At 37.8% G+C, this 21965-nt stretch overlaps 2 protein-coding genes and 1 pseudogene across 11 annotated transcripts in view; 1 reads left to right on the forward strand and 2 right to left on the reverse strand.

Annotated features, from left to right (window-relative positions):
• The window catches only part of LACTB2 (lactamase beta 2), a 33599-nt gene extending 19151 nt beyond the window's left edge, over positions 1-14448 (reverse strand). For all 5 annotated transcript variants that reach the window (XR_004279479.1, XM_032315572.1, XM_032315568.1 and 2 more), the window contains exons 1-3: positions 14237-14448; positions 8499-8662; positions 2550-2676 (exon numbers count right to left, since the gene is read on the reverse strand). Coding sequence is in view for 4 of the 5 variants with exons in the window: in XM_032315572.1 (XP_032171463.1) it covers positions 2550-2676; positions 8499-8662; positions 14237-14358 (413 nt within the window). In the remaining variant the exon portion in view is untranslated. The remainder of the gene's footprint in view (positions 1-2549; positions 2677-8498; positions 8663-14236) is intronic.
• XKR9 (XK related 9) overlaps positions 1-21965 on the forward strand; it is a 100678-nt gene that overhangs the window by 29142 nt on the left and 49571 nt on the right. For 4 of the 6 annotated variants that reach the window (XM_032315562.1, XM_032315565.1, XM_032315566.1 and 1 more), the window contains one exon: positions 17130-17210. The gene's annotated coding sequence lies outside the window, so the exon portion shown is untranslated. Of the gene's footprint in view, positions 1-14482; positions 14814-16463; positions 16767-17129; positions 17211-21965 lie in introns of those variants that run through there. The other 2 variants (XM_032315563.1, XM_032315567.1) reach the window with 2 other exon arrangements.
• On the reverse strand, positions 20401-20769 carry LOC116574775 (annotated as a pseudogene).

A 21965-nucleotide genomic window follows, 5' to 3' on the forward strand; every position in this document is an offset into this window, starting at 1 on the left:
TCTCACCATCTCTCTGTCAAATAAATGAATGAAATCTTAAAAAAAAAAAAAAAAAGCTTAAAGTAGGGGAGTTTGGGTGGCTCAGTCAGTTAAGCATCTGTCTTTGGCTCAGGTCATGATCCCGGGATCCTGGGATCGAGCCTCACATTGGGATTCCTGCTTAGTGGGGAGACTGCTTGTCCTTCTCCCCCTCTCTCTGCCTCTTCTCCCTGCTGTGTCTCTCTCTTAAAACCTTACAATATATGGTCTGTTTATGGCAGCTGGGTGGTAATTAACTACCAAGGGCCAAATGTTCTTAATCTGCAAATTAGGTATAGATCTAATATCCATGATTCTGTGATAATTAATAAACCAGTACTGTGATTCCCAAGACTTTGAGATAGGTCTTTAATGTGTGGTGGGGGAAAATCAGTATTGTCAAGAATACTCTCTTGTAATGTAATGTTTATTATCTTTTGGTTATCATGAACAAATTACAGGAGACACTACCATATTTCCAACAAGAACATTTTAAGAAAATTGCCCAGAAATTAGTTGGGTTTATAAATTAAATTTACAAATCAAAGGCATATTAGGAAAAAGGGAACACTGGCTTGAAAGGGGGCATGGATACCCAGTTATTTTCTCTTTCTCATTCACTTACTTATACTTATCCACTGCCCTCTTTGTAGATAGTTATTACCTGTTAGATAAATATTCTGTATTTCCATATGCCAGGGACTGAGGATCTGAAGATGAATCTGGCTTCTGCTGTGTATCAGAGAATAGCTAGTTTATCATCAAACCTCCTTCCTCTTTCTCCTGGGCATGAAGTTAGACCTTATTTCCCAGCTTCCCTATAGCCAGGAGTGGCCTATGACTGAATTTATAGCCAATGTAACAGAAGGTCTGGTCTGTGAAAGCCTCCCATGAAAGATCCCTTCCATGCTTCTTCTCTGCCACCCACTGGACTGAGTGAGGTGAACAAAGCAACCTTGAAACCAACTCTTGAGGATGGTGGAATCACAAGATGGAAGGTATCTGAAATATTCCTGCATGGGGGCCACTTGATAATCAGGAATCCTTCCTGGACGTTATATGACTGAGAAGAAAACTTATTTCATGTATGAACCATTATATATTTGGGGGTCGGTTTGCTATAGTGACTGGCATTAACTAATACTGTGAACCTAAGGGGTTGATGACCTTTTATGGAGATACCTACTTATACAAAAATTACAATAAAACTTAATCAGTGCTATGATAAAATAATGTAAGTTATATGAAAGTAAGAGAGGAAAGGGGCGCCTGGGTGGCTCAGTTGGTTAAGCATCTGCCTTCGGCTCAGGTCATGATCCTGGGATCCTGGGATCAAGCCCTGCATCAGGCTCCCTGCTCACCAGGGAGTCTGCTTCTCCCTCCCCCTCTGCCTCTCCCCATGGCTTGTCCTCTCTCTTGCTCACTCGCTCTGTCTCTCAAAAAAAAAAAAAAAAAAGTCAGAGGAGGGAGCAGTTAATTCTGCCCAGAAAGGGTTCCTGAAATAAGTAACTTGCGAACTGAAGTCTGAAGAATGACCAGTAAGTATTTATGAGGGAGACAAGTAGGGGGAAAGCAGTGATGCATACCTGGTAAAGGCGAAGGCATGAGCAAAGGCATGAACATACATAATGTGTCCAGGTATCTGGATATGGTTAATTGTATTTGCAATGGCAGTGGTAGGAACTTAGATTAGAAAAGTGGTTTGGGGCTAGATAGTGACATGGTAAGGAGAATAAACATGATCTCATATGCACTAAGAATTACTCAAGGTTTCAAGTCACATTGGGTATGAAGGGTAGTTTGGAAAGGGGAGCCTGGAGACAGGAATACTAAATAAGAAGTAGTGGCAGTGGACATGAAGAAAAAGGGACTGCATGGGCAAATATTTTTAAGGTAAAATCTAACACGATAAGATGTGGTGGGTGGGGAAAGGGGGAGTGATAAAGAGGAACTGAGCCAGCTTCTGTCTTAGAAGAAAAAATAAAATCTTAAGTGTTGAGAGCAGTAGGTGTTCTGAAGTCAGAAAGCAAGTAGACTGTGGGGGACAAAGGAGAACCCCAAGTAGTTCAGTTTTAAATTACTGAGTATGAAACAACTTTTCGACCTGATTTAGGTCATGGGGGATTATGGGGCTGACCTAAAATGTATTTACTTTAGGTATGGGTCATCTTTTGAAATTGAGAGCATAAGGAAGTCCTGAATTTAATTGATGAGTAGAACCCTAAACCATTCCCAGCAGGAAATACTAATCTATTTCTTAATTTAAATTTTATTAAAAAACTGGTAATCATGTAACTGAAACAAATAACTTAAAAAGGGTGGATAAAATGAAAACTCTTTCTCTTCTCCTATTTCTCAAGCAACCTGGTGTTTCTTCCCAGAGTAACCTAACAATGTTATCAGATCTTCTATATCCTTCCCGGGATATTCCTCACTCATATAAGCAAAAATTCAGAAATCTTCCTTTATTTCCTTTTTGTAAGACACATACATAACCCTCCCCCTTCCCTGATTAAAGGACATTTACTGACCTGAGAGTGGCACCTTCAGTTTTTATCACATCTCCATCTCGCAGATAAACATACTGTTGCTTTCCATCTCCTATAATTTCTTCTCTCGGAGGATTCCGTGGGAGTTTTTTAATGCAATATGCAGTGTCTAGTAACAAAACATATGAAATATATTAAGTCATACTCTAAATGATAATTCAGCCTTTTAAGAGATGAACTTTCTTTCCTAATGTTTTTCCTGTATTTGGTTTTTGCAGTAATTTCTTAAGCTCTTTCTCTACCCCATTAATTTATTTCAGCCATTTTTATTCTTTCTTGTTTCAAACTCCTTCCTTTTGTAACACTGTTGCTTAATTCATGATTTTGTTTTTCTCTAAGTCTGCAGTCTTCCTAATCGTTCGATTTTGCACTTTTATCATTTCATGTTTCATATCTGATTTCATTAAAAGTATGCTCTTTAAATTCTTCAATGAAAACAAAAAAAAATAAGAGATCAACTTTTCATAGAGCTAACTGTGAATGACTGCAAAAAATATTAACATTAAGAGACAAGAGAAAATGGGATGGATTATAGCAGCCTATCTCTGGGATTTGAACCATTTTTTTCTACCTCAACAAAAGAGCTTTTTATTCTCTCATGCACTTCTAGGTCTACATAATAGCCTTTGTGATTTTCTAATCACTCTTATTTTTTATGAAAGTTTGAAAGTAGTTCTTCATAATCTTGGCTAGCTTTGATATCAAGATGGGTGTTGAAGAGGCAGCAATACAGAATTGAGGAATGTTTTTCTGTCTAGTCTTAGCATATAGCAAAAGAAGTCATGGCATCATGGCAGTACTTAGTAACAAAATGATGATAACATGGTGTTCTTTCTGTAATTGCTGAAAGAAAGCCCCAAACCCAGGACTGAGATATTACATCATTAAAATAAATTTAACCCATACTACCTCTCACTGACACAAAGAAATCAATTAACCAATCAACAGCTGGGTGCCAAGTATACTATATATAGTGATTACAAGCACTGTGACATTGAAGTGCTTAAAAACGATCACAGTTGGGGAAATAAAACTTACAGATAAGAAATAATTAGAGAACTATACTCAGTACCATTTAATGAATGCTGAATGGGCAATTCAGCTAATAAAAGCAATAGTTTAGAGAAAGGAAAACAATTAGGAAAAAGTTCACAAATATGACAGAACTTGAAATGTGGCTTGCAAGATGAATGATTTGGGAAAAGGTACAGAGAATGATTTATAGGCAAGGGAAAAGTATTAGGAAAAGCATAGAAATGACAATGAGCATGGCAGATGTGCAACAATGTATGCTACCAACTTGTCTAATGCAAAACACTGGCTAAGACATGGAGATAAAGACATGGAGATTAGATGAGCTCAGATCATGGAAGGCCTTAAATTGCCTTTCACAGAAAAGAGGAATTTAAACTCTACCATATATGTGCCACTGTACTCTCTTTAGAAAGAAAACCAAATAGTGTTAACTGATCAATATGGCAGCTCTAGGTGGGACTGGAGGGTGAGAGATCAGAAAGACCAGGAGGGGATGACTTGTTAATAACCCAGCTGGAAGAATGTATTAGAACTAAGGTGACAGCAACGAAACTTGGGAGAAAAAGACATTCAGAGAAAAACTGATAAGGCACAGAAGTCAGGCTAGTATAGGAGATAAGGAGATAGAAATATTGCAAATATAATAAAAATAAAACACACTGGGACTAGACCTACTCTCTCCAGCCCAAACTCTATTATTTTATATCTTAGAGGCTGAAGCAAAAAATAATATGCTATTCTGGGAAATGGCATTACATAATAAGGCTGTCTTCATTCTGGAGTGAGATGGGGAGGTTTTTCGGTATGTGTTTATTTTTAATCCGTATAATTTTGTCTTTCAGGAAAGAAGGAGAGGTATTATATTTCTAGTTATGCGAGACCTCTGGCACACAATCCTTCCAAAAAACTCACCATTATCTCGAAATTACAAAACAAATGTCATACTATGAAATAACTTTGTGTCAGTTTTTAAAGTTATGTACAAACATGAAAACACACACATCCTACTCACAATAACAATCTGTCTAGGCAGGATGGAGAAGGGCATGCTGAAAGCAATCATATAATAATTGTTATATTTAAGAAAAGCTTATGGAGATATAACACAATATTATAAAATTCATCCTTTCAAAGAGTACAATTCAGTGTTTTTAAAATATATCCAAAGAGCTGTATAACTATCACCACTATCTAATTTTATAACATTTTCAAAATCCCTCAAAAAACCCCTTTACCCAACTGTAGTCACTCCCTATTCACTCCTCCTACCAGCCCCTGGCAATCACTTATATACTTTCTGTCTCTATCATATGATTATTTTTTTTTTTAAAGATTTTATTTATTTATTTGACAGAGAAAGATCACAAGTAGGCATAGAGGCAGGCAGAGAGAGAGAGAGGAGGAAGCAGGCTCCCTGCTGAGCAGAGAGCCCGATGCGGGACTCGATCCCAGGACCCTGAGATCATGACCTGAGCCGAAGGCAGCGGCTTAACCCACTGAGCCACCCAGGCGCCCCTATCATATGATTATTTTAACAGTAGAAAATCTTTCTTGTTAAAGATTTGAATAATGGGTTATAACATCATTGTTAATGCTAATTATGGAAGCTGATGCAAACACATGATATTACAATACTTTCTAATGAAAAAACAATCTAACTGAGAGGCATAGAAGCAAACTGTTGACTCTTAAGACCGGGATGGGAAATATATGGCAAAAACCCAACTTCAGCTGCAAAATAAATCACATATTTATCAGGTCACAAAATATATTTTATAAGATTTACTCAAAAAGAAGCCAAAACACTGGGGCAGCCTGGGGCTATATAGTTCTCATGTCTAGTAAAATTGTGGCTTCCTGCCAACTACTGGGAGTTCTAGAATTATACACTGATTGTATCTTAAATGTTTGAAAGCAAGGTTGCTGTATCTTTTCAAAGGAATCTTAGAAATGACATTTGTAATTTCGGTGTTGCCAGTAAAACCACAGGTTGTTAGCATCATAAAGCAGCTGACAAATTTCTGCCATACTAATAATTAACTGAAGTAGTAAAATGATATGGAGCAAAGAAAATAATAGAACAAAATGGAACAAGAATGCTAGCAATTAAGGGTTTAGAGAATGAAGAAATACATGGACTCTTGAGGGGAGATTCTGAAAGGTACCTCTGAACTGTTTCAGTGCTGGGCAACTCAAGGTCTACATCCAGCTGGTCTAGCTTCAATACAGTTCAGAATGAAAGTTGATGAGCTAGTTTTCAAAGTATTAAAATTTTAGTGGCTACGAGGAAAATCGCCTTTATCTTCTTTAAATCATAATCTATTATGCAAATATTCATTATTTTGTATGGAGCAAAAAATGATTTAAAAATTTTAAAAAAGATTCTTTTTTATTTTTGAGAGAGAGACAGTGAGTGTGCATGTGCGTGTGCACATGCAGGGGTAGAGGCCGCGGGAGGAGGAGAGAATCTCAAGCAGATTCTTCACTGAGCATGGAGCCTAACACAGGGCTGGATCTCATGATCCTGAGATCATGACCTGAGCTGAAATCAAGAGTTAGATGCTTAACCAACTGAACCACTCATGTACTCCTAATTTTTAATTTAAAGATAGAGCTTAGGTGTCCATTAACAGATGAATGGATAAACAAATCCTGGTATAGTCCTCCCATGGATTACCACTTGGCAATAATGGAAAAACCTATTGATACTGAAACATAGGTGATCTCAAAAACATGACGCTGTGTGAAAGAAGCCAGATAGTGATTCTGTATGCTTCCATTATGTGGCATTTTAGAATAGGCAAAATTAATCTATAGTGAAATAAAGCAGATCAGTGGTTGCTAGAGGGGGAATCATTGCAGACAGGCAGGAGGAGACCTCTTTTTGGGGTCATGAGAGTATTCTTTCTGTTGACTAGATTGGTCACAAAGATGTTTATCAAACTATATTCTTAAAATGGCTAAATTTTATGTATACAAATTCAAGGTCAATAAAGTTGATTTATGAAGGAGAAAAAGTAGGCCATAAACATTTAAAATGTTTAACATTAATATTTAATTTAACATTAAATTAAAACTCATGCCAAAAAATTTGGCCAAAGCTAGTCAAGAACCTTCAGCATAGTTTTTTTTTAAAATTTTAATTTTTTATAAACATATATTTTTATCCCCAGGGGTACAGGTCTGTGAATCACCAGGTTTACACACTTCACAGCACTCACCATAGCACATACCCTCCCCAGTGTCCATAACCCTACCCCCCTTCTCCCACCCCCCCTCCCCCTAGCAACCCTCAGTTTGTTTTGTGAGATTAAGAGTCACTTATGGGACGCCTGGGTGGCTCAGTTGGTTAAGCAGCTGCCTTTGGCATAGGTCATGATCCTAGCATCCTGGGATCGAGTCCCACATCAGGCTCCTTGCTCCGCAGGGAGCCTTCTTCTCCCTCTGCCTCTGCCTACCACTCTGTCTCTCTGTGCTAGCATGCTCTCTCTCTCTCTGACAAATAAATAAATAAAATATTAAAAAAAAAAAAGAGTCACTTATGGTTTGTCTCCCTCCCAATCCCATCTTGTTTCATTTATTCTTCTCCTACCCCCTTAACCCCCCATGTTGCATCTCCACTTCCTCATATCAGGGAGATCATATGATAGTTGTCTAGCATAGTTTTTTTTAATTCACAAAATGTAATGGGTAGATAGACAAGAGAAAGGTGAGGAGAAGTTAGACTGAAAGATGATTTCTTGTGGCATACAGTCCTCTAGGATTGTACGAAAGGAGGCTAGAGGATAACAAAGTGAGGTTAAAGCATTTTTTTTAATGGGCAGCCTGGTGATCTAGGGTGCTTTGGTTGGTAACACCTTGGTGTCCTAATTGTAGTCTCAAGTCCTAAAAAGAAGACATTTAAAAATATTTAAAAACACAAGATGAATGTGTATGTATGTCCCTTCTGTGAATGAATGTTCCTGACCCTCCTGTCCTTCATCTGCCCTGAACTTGCCAAGTATACCCCAATTCCAGTAGCTCTGCTCCTGCAATGTCTTCAGTCTGGCATAGGCTCCTCTCAGATACCTGTATAGCTTTCTCCCTCTCCCTAGCCACCTTAGATACAAGCTACTGCCTTCTGTCACTTTATTTTCTCTCCCCTTTTTCTTCACTTAGCTTTATTTTTCTTCATAGCACCTATCACCTCTGACCTATTATTTATTTACCATTTACCTTCCCTACTAAAATGCAAGCTTCAGGAGAGCAGAGTCTTTGTTTTGTGCACTGCCACACCCCTTGCACCAAGAACAGGGCCTGGGCAAGAATGGTCATTTGAATCTGTTAAAGGAAGGAAGGAAGGAATTGATGTGTGTGATTGTGAGATGGGGGTAAAAGGACCAAGATGGTAAAGTGTCAGAACTGTCAGGGATGGAGAACTGTCAATACAATGATCTTTCCCCAGGATTTTCGTGTATCATAGTAATTGCCTTAAAGTTATAGAAGACCTGAGATCATGTTTAGAGTGTGGACAGTAATAGAAGCTACCTCACAGACCCATGTAGTGTTTTATCACAGTGCTTGGCACATAGTAAATGCTCAAGAGTGGTTACTTATTATTAACTCTGAAGCAGCAACTGTCATTATTACTACTACATACAAAATCCACTAACCTTTCCCCTGGGAAAAGGGGAAAATTAAGAGGGATTAGAGTTTTGAAATAGAAAATAGGACTTTTCCTTTCCTCTTTTGTTAAAATGGGGGGCAGTATCAAAAGTATATTAATTTCTAGAAGTACCATTAAGTATATGAGGTATTCAGTAAATGACTGACTGGCTTACTTAGTTCTGTAACAGAAATAAATTATTCTGAAAACATAGTTTTTCTCAAAGAGCTTAATTAATGTTTTCTGTTTACCATTATCGATGCTTTTACAAATATCTCCTATGCCTCCAGTATGATCACGGTGCCAATGAGTCACTATGATTTCCTGGATTGTTGTGTTAAATTCAGTCAGAGCCTGCTTTAAACAGCTGATATATTCTGGAATTGCTGGTTCTCCAGTGTCAATGAGGATTCTCCTGAAAATTAAATGGACAGTAATCACACAATTGGAACACAGAATTAATAGAAGCACATTTCTCACACAGATAATTCCTATTACATTTAAGAAACTGCTTAAATTGCTTGGCTTTCAACCTGCTTGAAAACCAGCTATATGACATTTTGCCCTAACTATTGTAATCTCACTGTAAGAAAAGTTCTCTGAAAAAATCTTAAAGCTCCATATAAGTCTGAACTTGGCAAGTTCAAGGCACAATAATATTGAATACTTACATACCACTTAAATATGGCACTACTCCAAAGACCTTACATACTTTAACAATTGTGTTATTCATCACAACTATTTAAAGGAGGTATTTTATTATATAACTTGCCCAAGGTTACTCTGCAAATAAATGGCAAAGCGAGCATTCAAACCTGGGTATTCTGTCTCCAGAATATGTGCTTTTATCCACTCTGCCTTTGAGATCTTTTACAACATATTCAGACGTCTCATAGATATGAAAGAATTAGATTCAGAGGTATTCCTCAAGAAACCTAGTCTTCTGCACTACATGCAAAACTTATCATTAAAGTTTTACATTGGCTTCCTTCCACATGAAAATGAAAGGAATAGGGAAGCATGGGGAGATGTCTGAGTTGCTTTATTTCTTTACCTAAACAACCCTATCAGTTATATTTTTCTGCTTGTGGTTCTGAACCTTCTTTATTCTGTTTGCCCTTCCTCACCATTTCATGGGATGATGGTCTTTCTCTATAAAATTTTCCTGATTTTACATATATGTAAATAATATATATAAATATGTATATAAATATAATATATATATATATATATAAGCAGGACATCTTCCTCCTCAAGAACCAACTCATAAATTTTTAATTCATGCTGCTTCACAATAGTACCTCCCTAATTCAGGTTGGGGGAGAGAAGGTTAGTCTTGATGAAAAGTCTCAGTCATTCACTCATTAATACATTATTAACTATAAATTGTCTACTATGTGCCATGCCTTTCTTGCAAGACAAAAAATCCTGTTTGCATTCTAGTGGAAAGTGGGAAGAGGAAGCTATGAGAACAAACAGTAACAGGGACAGATAAACAACATTCTGCAGAACATTCAAATGGGGTAAATATGGCCTGAAGTATCTGAATGGCTATTTTATATTGGATGGTTTGTTTCCCTAACCCTGTTCCCTGAGATGCACAGCCAAAAAAACCAAACTCTCCTCCAATGGGGGAGGGGTTGGGGTGGAGGTGGGGACAATGGCCTGTGATCCACAGGCTTTTATCTACACCTTAAGTTCCATAGACCAATGGCTCTACTTTACAAGTACATAGAATTATAACTGCCCCTTCTGGAGAAAGGGAAACTAGATGGATATACTGGCCCACAAATACATTATGAGGTTCTGTAGGCAGTGGAAATATATGGAGGTGGTGGTTAAAAAACATTTAGGAGGCACAATCAACAGGATTTTTTTTTAAACAACTGGATCTGGAAGGAAAGGGAAAAAATGATTTTGAGGTTTCTAGGTAAGATGACTGGTATGTGATTAATTAAGACTATAAACACTGGAGGGAGCAAATTTGAGATAAATATGGTTTGGGTTATGATGAATTTTTATGACGCTGCCAGCCATCTTTCCTTGCTTTTTCTTCATAGCACTTATTACCATGTGACATATTATATATTTACTTGTTTATTAATTTTGCCTATCTCCACACCTTCTCACAGCTTACAAATTTAAGTTCCATGAGGGGAGGAATCTGGTCTGATTTTGCCAGGATCTAGATGGTGGCATGTACTTGATAGTAAATGTTTGTTGGATGAATAAATAAGGTAGTGGCTATCTTTCATTTTATTTAATCATCAAAACAATCCCAAAATTTTACTCTCATTGTACAGATGAGGAAACTGAGGCCTTGACATGTCAGACATATATGTAATACCGTAACTTGCCTAGACTTAACGACTTCCAGCACAGGATATATTTGAACCCACACCTTTCTAACTGCAATGCCCATTTTCTTTGGATATGGGGAATACTTCAGTAGGTTTTGATGGACAACTTTAGGTAATGTGTTCTTAACCTTTTTGATGTTTTGGGCCCCTTTGGCAGTGTGGGCTATGGACTAGTCTCAGAATAATTTTTTTGGAGTGTATAAAATAAAACATGTAAGATTACAAAATAAATCAATTCTATTGAAATAGTTATCAAAATTAAAAACATTATGCTATAGTGTTACATGTGCTTCTTTACTACCATATAAAGTAACAAGATCAGCATCAAAGCTTAGAATAATCATAACTTCTTTTCTTTTCTTTTTAAAAAATATTATATTTATTGTTGAGAAAGAGAGGAGTGCGTGTGCATGCACGCACAAGTAGGCAGAGCAGCAGGCAGAGGAAGAGGGAGAAATAGACTCCCCGCTGAGCTAAGCAGGGAGCCCAGCAGACGCTTAACCATTGAGCTACCCAGGTGCCCCAATGATCATAATTTCTAAATGGAGATGAATACACATGCAATTTTGAGATATCTATCATGACTATAATATGCAATGAAAATATTAGAGAAAAAAATCATAGGTACTGCTACTACTACTATGGTTTGTTGTCCATATTTATAATTGAATAAAGGCTAATTTTCAGTTTGAGGTATTTTAATAAGGGCATAATTCAGCTCCCTCCCATCCCGCCTCGCTGAGGTGAGACTCCCTGAACTATATCGTTTTTAGGACCATAGAGTTCCAATTAAGAACCCCTGATTCTGGTAGAGGAGGAAGAGAAGAGATGATAAAATCAGGTCTGAGTTACTATGAATGAATTATTATTTGTTGATGTACCCCTAGTAATCTAGAATAGTCCTGGCCACAAAGTAAGCACTCAATATATATATGTTGAATAAGTTTAGTTCAAATTCTAATGAATGATTACCATGTATAAGATACTGTTATGTTCATTATAAGATGCAAATCATTAGGTATTTTCTGAGCACCTACCATGAACCTAGTGTTGTCTGGATGCTATGATGGAAGAAGTGATAGTAGTAGCTAACATAATAGTATGCTTTCCATATGCTAGGATTTGTTAAGTGCTTTTGATTAGATTTTTAATATAAATTTCACTGAATCTTCATAATATCCTTTGAGGTGGATGCTATTCAATTCTCAGTGTACAGATAAAGAACCTGAAGCTTAGAGAATCAACTGCCTTGTCTGAAGTCATAAGCTAGGGTTTGGATTTAGGTGACAAGAGTACAGAGTCTTAACTCTAATTACTACATTAGATTGCCTTTCCCTATTAAAAGATAAACTATTTGCCCTCCAGGGAGTTACAGTTTTGGTAATAAAGGTTAAAACTGCAGCTTTTAGAGTTTCTTGAGCAGAAGAGAAACATGGAAATACGCTTCAGAAGATCTTTTATTTATCCATTCAAATGGTACTGAGTACCTATACACTAGGCATCACACTAGGTTTAGTAATGCTTTAGGGAAAATTAATTTGAAATCCAAATGAATTTCATTTGGAAATTCATTTGGTATTCCCTAAATTCATTTAGGGCAATTCATTTGACACGAAGGAAGTTGGTAAGATCACCTAGGTAGGGAATATAGATGAGAATAGGAGAGACTGAGATTACATCTTAAGGAACTCACACACTTAAAGATCTGGTAAAGAGGTGGATTCCATGAAGGAGATTGAGAAAGAACAGCCAGAGAGGTAAAAGGAAACCAGGAGAATGTGGCATTAGCAAATCAAGGAGGGAATGGTCAACAGTGTCAAAAGATACTGAAGTTCAAATAAAATGGGAATGGAAAAATGCCATTGGATTCGGTGATGTAGGAGCCACCTGTGATCTTAGAACAGTTTTGTGCAGACAGGTGGATACCAATATCTGAACCTCTTACTTGAACCCAGTTAGTATTCATTGCTTGCCATCTGACTTCTACTTTATACAGTAGAGTAGCATTATCTACACACTAACTTATTCTAGCGCGACTATATGGATTCATCCATATATGTATCACATATGAGTGATTCCACTGGCCATTCCACCCCATGACTTTATGTGAGTAGTAGTGGAAGCAGTGTAAAGTGGGAGACCATGAATGTCTTCTCTCAGTTACTTTCAGGTTCTTTATGTCTCTTTTTAGCGCAAGCACTTTGCTACACTGAATGTGGTTCTAGTGTTTAAAGATAACAGTATGTATTTTTCATACAACATGGCCCCTAAATGCAAGCCAACTTCTTCATCTGGTTTTCAAACAGAACCAGCCATCTGCTTTATTGCTGGAAGAAAAAGCAGGCTGCACCAAACTTCTTGTGATTGTACATGATCTCTAACACAGTGCCTCCTAAGAGACTTTTTAGGGCAATTTTGACTATGGTCAATTTTTAGAATAGGTACTGATGTTACAACTAGTTTAACATGACACACTGAAGAGAGAAGAGAATGCCTATGGACTTCTGGGGTGAGGGAGTCCCAGACAAGACAGACTCCACTCTAAAGTAGGTTTTTCCGCTGAATTCTCTATCGTCCTAGATTCTGGAGGCAGCCTAAGCTCCTGTACCTACTGGACCCTACATTGTTTCTTCTGAACCTAACTTCTGCCTGTCTGACTTCAGTACTTCTAGTTCCTTCATTCTGCTCCATCTAAAATTCTGATTTACTGGAAAAAGGCAAATCCAGCAGATACTTCAAGTGGAAACTCCAATTACGACTAAACTGTTTTTTAGAAATCAGTTATGTTAATTTTAACACATCTTGAAATATACAATTAAATTCTACGCTTAAGGGGAACTGTATTTTATTTTTATTTTGTATTACCTAGGGTATACTAAAGACGAAGCATATAAAATTTTGTTCATGCACATTTGTGAAGTACACCGTATCTTACTCACCACTTAGGCAAAATTACACTAAAATAATGCAGCTGAACAAAAGAAGAATCTTAGAAATACATATAGGTTATTCCATATGCAAAGTAACTTAAATGAGGTTACACAATAGTAACGAAAACCAAAATTAGTCTGCTCCTCTTTCCCAAGAACTACGGGGCTCCTTGGTGTTTCAGACTCCAGCAATTTGGAAGCATGAAAATCCTGCCCTCTGCCGCTTAGTTAAGAAAAAGGCCTCAGCACAATTAACCATTTTTGTGAAGGGCAAGTTAAGACTCTTGAGCAAAACACTAGTGAAAAGTCAGAAGGTGAGCAAAGTAAATGCTTTCTTGGATTTCTAACTCCAGGCGATCCTAATTTCTCAACAGCTTAAACACAGTTTAAAACACTCAACAGCTTAAACATTTAACATTAGGCAAAGCCCATTGGGTTTCAAAAACTGGTAGTTTTGATTTTTCTCACTATTTCACCCTCATTAGTCATTTCTGAGGTAGGTTACCAGCCGGTATTGCAGCGATTTGGGGGAGGCCTGGAATGGGGGCGTCGGAAGGTGGTCCTCGGTGCGGCTGCCTGGACGGGACTGGACACTGAGCTCCAGGTTGCAGGGCCGCCTTCGCCGAGCAGTCGTCCCAGCCCCAGCTCTGGGCGTCCCGCAGGCCGGGACGTTTGTTAGAGAGGAATAGGGACGTTTACCTGGTGCCGATCCCTACCAAGTAGGTGTTGGTGCCCTGCAGGGTCATGGGTCCCGGGTTACAGCCCAGGACGCGCACCACCCGGCTGGAGAGCCGCTCGATGCGCTGCAAAACGGCCGACATGACCGGGGCTGCAGGCCGCGGCGGCGCAACGACTTGAACACGGAAGCCGCGACTAGGCGGATGCGGGAGAGGAGGTGGGGCGGGGCCAGCAGTAGCGCGAGGAAGCGCGAGCAGGAGGAGGGGAAATCGCCTGCTGCGCGGGGGGGCGGGGCCAGAGGTCACCTGACGCCGCCGGGGCTCCGTAGGCGGAGGCGGGAGCGCAGTCCAGGGCGCGAGGCGTGAGGCGTCTCGAGGCGAGGTTGCGTTCTACTGGCCGCGCGCCATTTCCTGTCACAACGAGGTGACTTCACAGCAATTTGTGGCGTTCATCCCAGTGGACGAGAGACATTTTAACCTGGGAAGTCTTGTGGAGCACAGGGCAGGCCGATTTGGGGTTCGTTGCGGAGCACTAAATTCTTGGAAGGAGGGCTTCTTATTTTCAGGCAATGGCGATGTGTGTGTGTTTTGTGTGTGAGGTAAGAAACCTGTTTGCTTTTTATGATAAATAGGGGCAACTAGTATTTACTTAGTGCTCACTGCCATGCTAAGTCCTTTTTCTAAACACTATCTCATTTAATTCTCCTAAGGACACGAGGAAGAAGACACTTTTAATGTTTGTTCTGCAAATGAAACGGGGATTCGGAGACTTGGCGGGGTGCCAGCTGTGTGAACCCAGCTCAGGGTCTGAAGCCGTGTTCCTGGCTGTCTTGCCCCAACACTTGGCCCCCTCTCGTTAGATTCAGGGAGCTTGGGCCTCTCTCCTTGTGCTGTGTTCCTGCCCAGAGACCTAGCTCGGCCTTGAGTTTTGTCCCATTTTCGCTAATGAGGAGCCTTTTTCTAATCTGCTAAGCTTGGACTATCCCAGTATTAAACCACCCCTTCCTATTAATAAAAATTGAGTTACGATTTGCCTAAAAGGAAATGCGCAGATTCTACAATCCATTTCATGATAGTTGTACGTAAGCTACCGCGAAAGAGATACATACCTTTGTCCCATATCCGCTGTCCCTACTTGTCTTTTTCAAAGCACGTAGGAGAATGACACATTAGATGCTTGTGGTTATAAAATTTAGGAAACATATTTTAACACTTTTTTTGCAGGTGTTTCTGAAGAAGAGACTACTATTTTACAGTATTTGTTTTACAAATCGTTAGTTTAATATTCTGGATTTCTTGAAAGACACACCTGTTTTATGGGTGACAAATTTCTTTGCCTTGTGTCTCAAAGATGTACTTGTAATGAAAAAGTGTTTCAAAAACCTTTGCTGAAAGGGCAATATGCCCTTTAAAAAAATGTTTGAAGAACCATCAAAATTCCTCACATCAGTTACTTTCAACTCCCCAGTTTTATTTATTTGTAGTCTCTTAATGGCTATTCAGTCAGGAAGCTATCTCCATTTTCTCTTTTGAAAAACCTGGTGCTGGAAATTCAACAAACCTTTGAGAAGAGGGTGGAACAGCAATTTCTGGGACTGGTGGGCAGTTCCATTTTTTTATCCCTTGGCTTTTTGTTTTAAAATAGAGTTTCCCTTGTGGATTCCATCTCTGTTTCTTTTAACTCATTGCCAAGGTCTTCCATCTGCCAAATGGACTTAACAAATAATTTAAAACTCTAGTGACCTCAGTTGAGTCATACAAGGACCTACCAGCTGAAGAGGGGGAGTAGAATTTGGGTAGTTAACTTTGTTTAGACAAATTAAAATTGGGATGATTGTGGGATATCCTGGTAAAGAAATCTGTAGTAGACTTTGGGTAAATATGGGTTGAACTTAGAAGAGAGTTCTAGGTTGCTACTACAAAATTGTCTTTGTGGATATGTTTAGTATGTGACTTGAAGTTTAAGCTCTTGTCCAAGAAATAAGAATTATTTTGGGCAATCTTCCGGGGTCCTTGCCCTCTTTGGGAGCATTGTACCCAATAAAACTCAATACACTTTGCTTTCCTGCCCACCAAAAAACAAAACAAAACAAAAAAACCCAAAGATTTTATATTCTGTTCAGTTACATTTATAATTATTTATCATCTACCTACAGTATGCATAGTATTATTATAGACATATGGGGTGGGTGTTAAAATTATAGTTGGCTTTCTAGAGGCTTATTACCAGGAAGGAGACATACATTATCTTATTTTAAAGAATATCTGAGTAAATCCTAGAGAAGTATAGTTGAAGTGATAGGATTGCAAGGAGGAAGAGAGTGAGTCAAATTAATTGGGAAGATTGGGAAAGCTTAAAGGTGGTAGGGTTTTGAGCTGATCCTTAAAGGACTTGATATAACCTCATCAGGTAGATGGAGGTAGGAAAGGCATTCTAGACAGTAAATAATCTTGAGAAAAGGCTTGGAAATAGAACAACTGTAGTATTTATTTTGGGAAACCAACAATCGTGTTTTTGGGACACAGGTTTTAAGGTATACAGTTTGAAAAAGGTAAGACTAAGTTAAAAAAATACTTTGTGAATTCTTTATCAGAGTACTTCAAATGTAAGAATCTCTCTCCTTCCTTTTCAAACACTTGTTGTCTACTTGGATATTCTGTGAGGTAAATTGTATTTTCTTAAAACTTAAATTTTGAATACAGTTAAACCTTGTAACCTAGTCAGCCTGTGAGAGGAGCCATGTTATTCCTTCTCCCAATGTGACAATGATAAAGGGGTGTACTGTAGTTGCAATGATACAAACTCTCTTATCACTAGATGAAAAAATCCCACATATGACTAACAGATGACTTCAGTTTCATTTTAGTATTCGTGCTGAAAGGTTTACACGCCCTTTAATGGTACTTGTTTTCAGTGAACAAGAAATAAAAGATTCCCATGATGAAGATTTTCCAGGAGAGACTTTGAGTTAAAGAAGGCTTTTTATATTTGACAAGTAAGTCTCCATTTTATATATGTTGAATTTTGTTGACAAATGAAAGTTTGCTAGTTTTTACTTCTTCAAACATATGCCTTATGACAAAGAGATTATGTACAGTGAGCAAAGGTCATTTGGCTGGCAGCCGGTTAGCCACATAGCTGAGTTGACCTCTGAATGAAATTGGATTGAAACTGTCCTATTAAGTCAGCAAGTGTCATGAATTCTCTGTAAAGTCAAATTTTATAGGTGGTATTATTTCTCCTAAGGTAATAATTGGAAAAAGTGTTTAACTGTAGGGATAGAGAGGAACTAGCCTTCATACAAGTTAAGTCACTATGTGGTTATTGAAGGAGGTGTAGGCTTTCTTTATGAGAGCTGCTGTATTTATTTTCTTGCTTTGTAGTTTTCTTTTTGATTGGCATTATGTTCTGCCTGATTAAATTAGGAATAGAGACATTGCCATGTCACATTAGTCTGTTGAAAATGTTTTGCTAATAATGGAGTTTCTATGTTTCTTAGAAAGTATTTTTCTTGTCTTGTAAAATTTATTTCAAAACTGCTAGTATTTTCTATATCCATAGCTGGGTAAAGGAAATTCTCTTTGTGGGGAAAGTGGTTAAGAAATGTACATGTGGAGTGCTTAGGTATTAAAATCTGTAATGTTAAGGAAATTATCTACATTAAAATGATTTACTCATTAGAGATAACTCATCTAAATACCCAACATATCTAAGTCTCAGTGTTTTGGCCAATAATACCCTTCCCAAAGAGATTTGTGAGTATTAAAGTAAATGTATGTATAGTACTTCACACACTGAGTAGATACTGAACGATGATAGCTACTGTTATTACTATTTTTCCATTATATATGTGATGTGCTGTTCCTCCCTACATAGTGAAGCTTAAGAAGTTACATTTTTTAGAATATTAGAGCAGGACTGGATGCACATTAAACACATCCAGTATAACCGTGGTAAGGAATTTGCCAATATTTTGTGGAACTTTTGTTTCTGGAGGACATATTTGAAGTCTGATACATTAGATTTTCAAACTAGCTGTTCTTTGCACCTGGAACACTTTTCCACATGATATTCACATGACTAATTTCACTGCTTATATGCCATCTTCTCTGGGAGGCCTGTCCTGACCATTCAAGACCTGAGCTGAGATCAGGAGCCAGACACTTAACTGACCAATCCACCCAGGTACTCTCTGTCCTGACCATTCTAATTAAAAATGCAACTCATGATGTGCCCGTCTCTACTTCCAACACCAAGGTTTGTATTTTTTCCATAGCACTTATCACCTTCCAATATAATATTCAATTCATTTATTTATTTAATAAATAATAATATTATTTTTATTGTTAATTGACGTTCTTTCTCTGTTCAGATGTAAATTACACAAGGGCAGGGATTTTTTTTTTTGTTTGTTTCTTTTGTCATTTGCTATATCCCCAAAGCCTAGAACAGCACATGGTAGGTTCTAAGTAAGTATTTTCAGTTGAACAGAACCTTCTGATTAAGTCTCATCCTTCTAAACTCCATACTTATGTCTTTCATTTTAAGATAAGAAACTTAACACATGGAAATTCATGGCCTGCTCTTTTGGGAAAACTCAGATTTTAAAATTACTGTTTTCCATCCCATTGGCCATAGCATTCTTGTCAGGGAAACTAGTGATAGTGATTTTTTTTTTCATTATGAAGAGTGAAATACCTTTTAGTTTTATTTTGAAAACTTTAAACAAAAACTTGTAAGTGGTAAAATGACAAGAACACTAAGTATTAGCTGGTGTGTGTTTTCAGTAACATTTTCACCTCCTGGTTTTTAAAGTGATAAGCATTCTTTATAGATCATGTAGGGTGTTAGTCTACTTGGGCTGCCGTAACAGAATAACTACAGACTTTGTGACTTAAACAACAGACATTTATTTTTTCACAGTTCTGGAGACTAGTAGTCCAGTATCAAGGTGCCAGCAGGGTTGGTTCTAGTGAGGCCTCTCACTTTGAGTTGCATATGATTGCTTCTTAGCTGCATACTCATGTGGCCTTTCCTGTGTGGGTATGGGAGTGGAGTGTGTGTAGGGGGGAGGTCTCTGTTGTCTCTTCTTTTTTTTTTTTTAAAGATTTTATTTATTTATTTGAGAGAGAGACAGTGAGAGAGAGCATGAGCGAGGAGAAGGTCAGAGGGAGAAGCAGACTCCCCATGGAGCTGAGAGCCCGATGTGGGACTTGATCCCGGAACTCCGGGATCATGACCTGAGCCGAAGGCAGTCGTCCAACCAACTGAGCCACCCAGGCATCCCTTGTCTCTTCTTTTTATAAGGACATCAGCCCTATTGGATTGGAGCCCTGTCCTTATTACTCCTTTTAATCTCAATTACCTCCTTAGAGGCCCATCTCTAAGTACAGTCACATTGGTGGTTAGTATTTTGTAAGAACTTTGGAGGGAAAACATTCAGTTCATACATATAGAAAAGAATAAGAAGAGGAAAAAAATTCATTTATAATACTATTAATTCCCCAGGTAAAACTACTGTTAACATTTTTTTATTCCTCCAGTCATATATTTTTTTTGTATTTTCAAAGCTTTGCAATCATGCCATAGTATTTTTTTTTTAAACTTAACATTCTTTAATGTGAAGTCAAAGTTTGCAAACTCAGATGCTTATAGGGTTCAGGCAGGCAAGGTAATAATGGTAACCAACATTTATTGAGTTCTGTTTGCCAAGTACTTTCCTAGAAATTTATATGTATTATATATGTCCTCTTTCTTAGTCTTCACCACAACCCTATGAACTATATGCCATTATTTTTTCCATATTTCAAGTGAAAGAAAATAAGGCATAGGGAGGTAAAAGAACATGTTTGAGGACACAGCTAGTAGGTAGCTTTATTGTCATTGAGACCCAGCTGCTGAAATGACTGAAAAGGGGTGGTGGGCTACTGTGGTGAACTTGAGAGAACATGCCCCATCTAGGGCATCCACAGCTCATGAAGAAAGGTCAGTCTATTGTAACACATCTTTCAATTTTTTGATAGCAGTGAAAAATCTGTGTTTTACATGAAACATTGGCAATTAGGAAAGTTAAAAAAACATTGTTGAATAGAACTTTTTTTTTTAGCTTTGAGACATTTTATTATAAAAAGCTAGTACTTCTAAACATAAACTAGTAAGAACTTAAAATTCATTGCACTTTTACTTCACTTTTTGTCTTGACCTTGTATTATATCTTTAGCTTCATTGATTTTTCCTGCTGTATAAGGAGGTCCTCCCTTTTAGGGTGATTAAAAAACACAATTTGTAGAAGAGCATCTCTTTTCCATTATTGGTAGTAGAGCTTACACCTGCTGTTAATGCTGCCTCTTGTTTGGGCACTTTGTGTTCAAACCCACTTCTGTAATAGCTGCCACTGAAGGTAGATTTTGGTAGACTTTGAAAACTTGTTTTGCTTGAAGCTCTATATGCTTCATGGCTTGCAAAACATAACAGCCTGCAAATCCTGCAGCAGTAATGGTCAGTCCATTTGCTACTACTACACTGCCCATAGCTCTGGCTTGGTGCCCCTGCATCCACCGAGAGGTTTATCCCAGCCCAGAGGCTGCAGCCATCAATTCCATGCCTCTACCAGAAAGCACCACTGGCAGGTACAAAGGACCCAGACACAAGTACCCCCGGAAGTATGGGAGCAGCTGCCACGTCAGACAGATCTTGTCTGTAGATTGGATTCAGCCCACATTTATAAAATAGGGGTCACAATAGTAATAATACCTGTCTCCAAATTTTGAGATGTAAGATTTAAGTGGGGGTTTCTATGTATAAGGTTTAGTTTAATACCTGGCACAATGGCTAAGTAATTGTTAGCTAACATTTGTCCAGTCATTGGAATTTTTTAAAAGTATCATTTACTATTGTTTTTATTTTAAGAGATTATGTAAGTAATATATGGGTACATGTCTTTTATAAAAAATTCCAACAATATAAAAGAATAATTAATTATAGGATTGAAGTTGCATTTGCTTTCCACTCCCAACTTCCTTCCTCTCTCTGTATAGAATTAAAAACCCATAAATGCTATATTTATCTTTCTGGCATTTTTTTTTCCACTTTATATGTCTTGGGAGATCTTCTGAGGCCAGTTTATACAAAACTTCTTCATTCTTTTTAAAGGTTATGTGGTGTATTCTTTACTCTGGTGTACCATAATTTATTGAACTAGATCTCATTTGTCATTTACACAGTTTTCAACCTTTGACTATTATAAAGAAGGTTTTGCAAATAGTATATATATTTGTGCACATTTGTGACATTTTCCCTAGGCTTGATTTTTAGATGGAATTGCTGAATCAAAAGCATATTAACTTAATATAGAGAACACACTGATGGTTATTGGAGGGAAGGTGGCTGGTGGGTGGGTGAAATAGGTAATGGGGATTGAGAAGTGCACTGTGATGAGCACTGAGTATTGTATGGAGTTGCTGAATCACTATATTGTACACCTGAAACTAATTTCACACTGTATGTTAACTGGAATTAAAATTTAAAAACTATATTAAGAATTTTCACAGCTATCACCTTTGTTATTTGTTTTTTAGTAGCTTTGTAGTATTCCATTTTGTGAATCTACCATTATTTACTGATTCTTATGTTGACACAGTTAGATTGTTTCTAATTTTTTGCCACTGTAGATGGACCTGTGATAAATATTTTTGTTAGTAGGTTATGGTTTTTAAAAGGTAAGTAGTCAGGAAGTTTTCAACTAATAAGT

This window comes from Mustela erminea, chromosome 16 (genome assembly GCF_009829155.1).
Source record: "Mustela erminea isolate mMusErm1 chromosome 16, mMusErm1.Pri, whole genome shotgun sequence".
Lineage (NCBI taxonomy): Eukaryota > Metazoa > Chordata > Mammalia > Carnivora > Mustelidae > Mustela > Mustela erminea.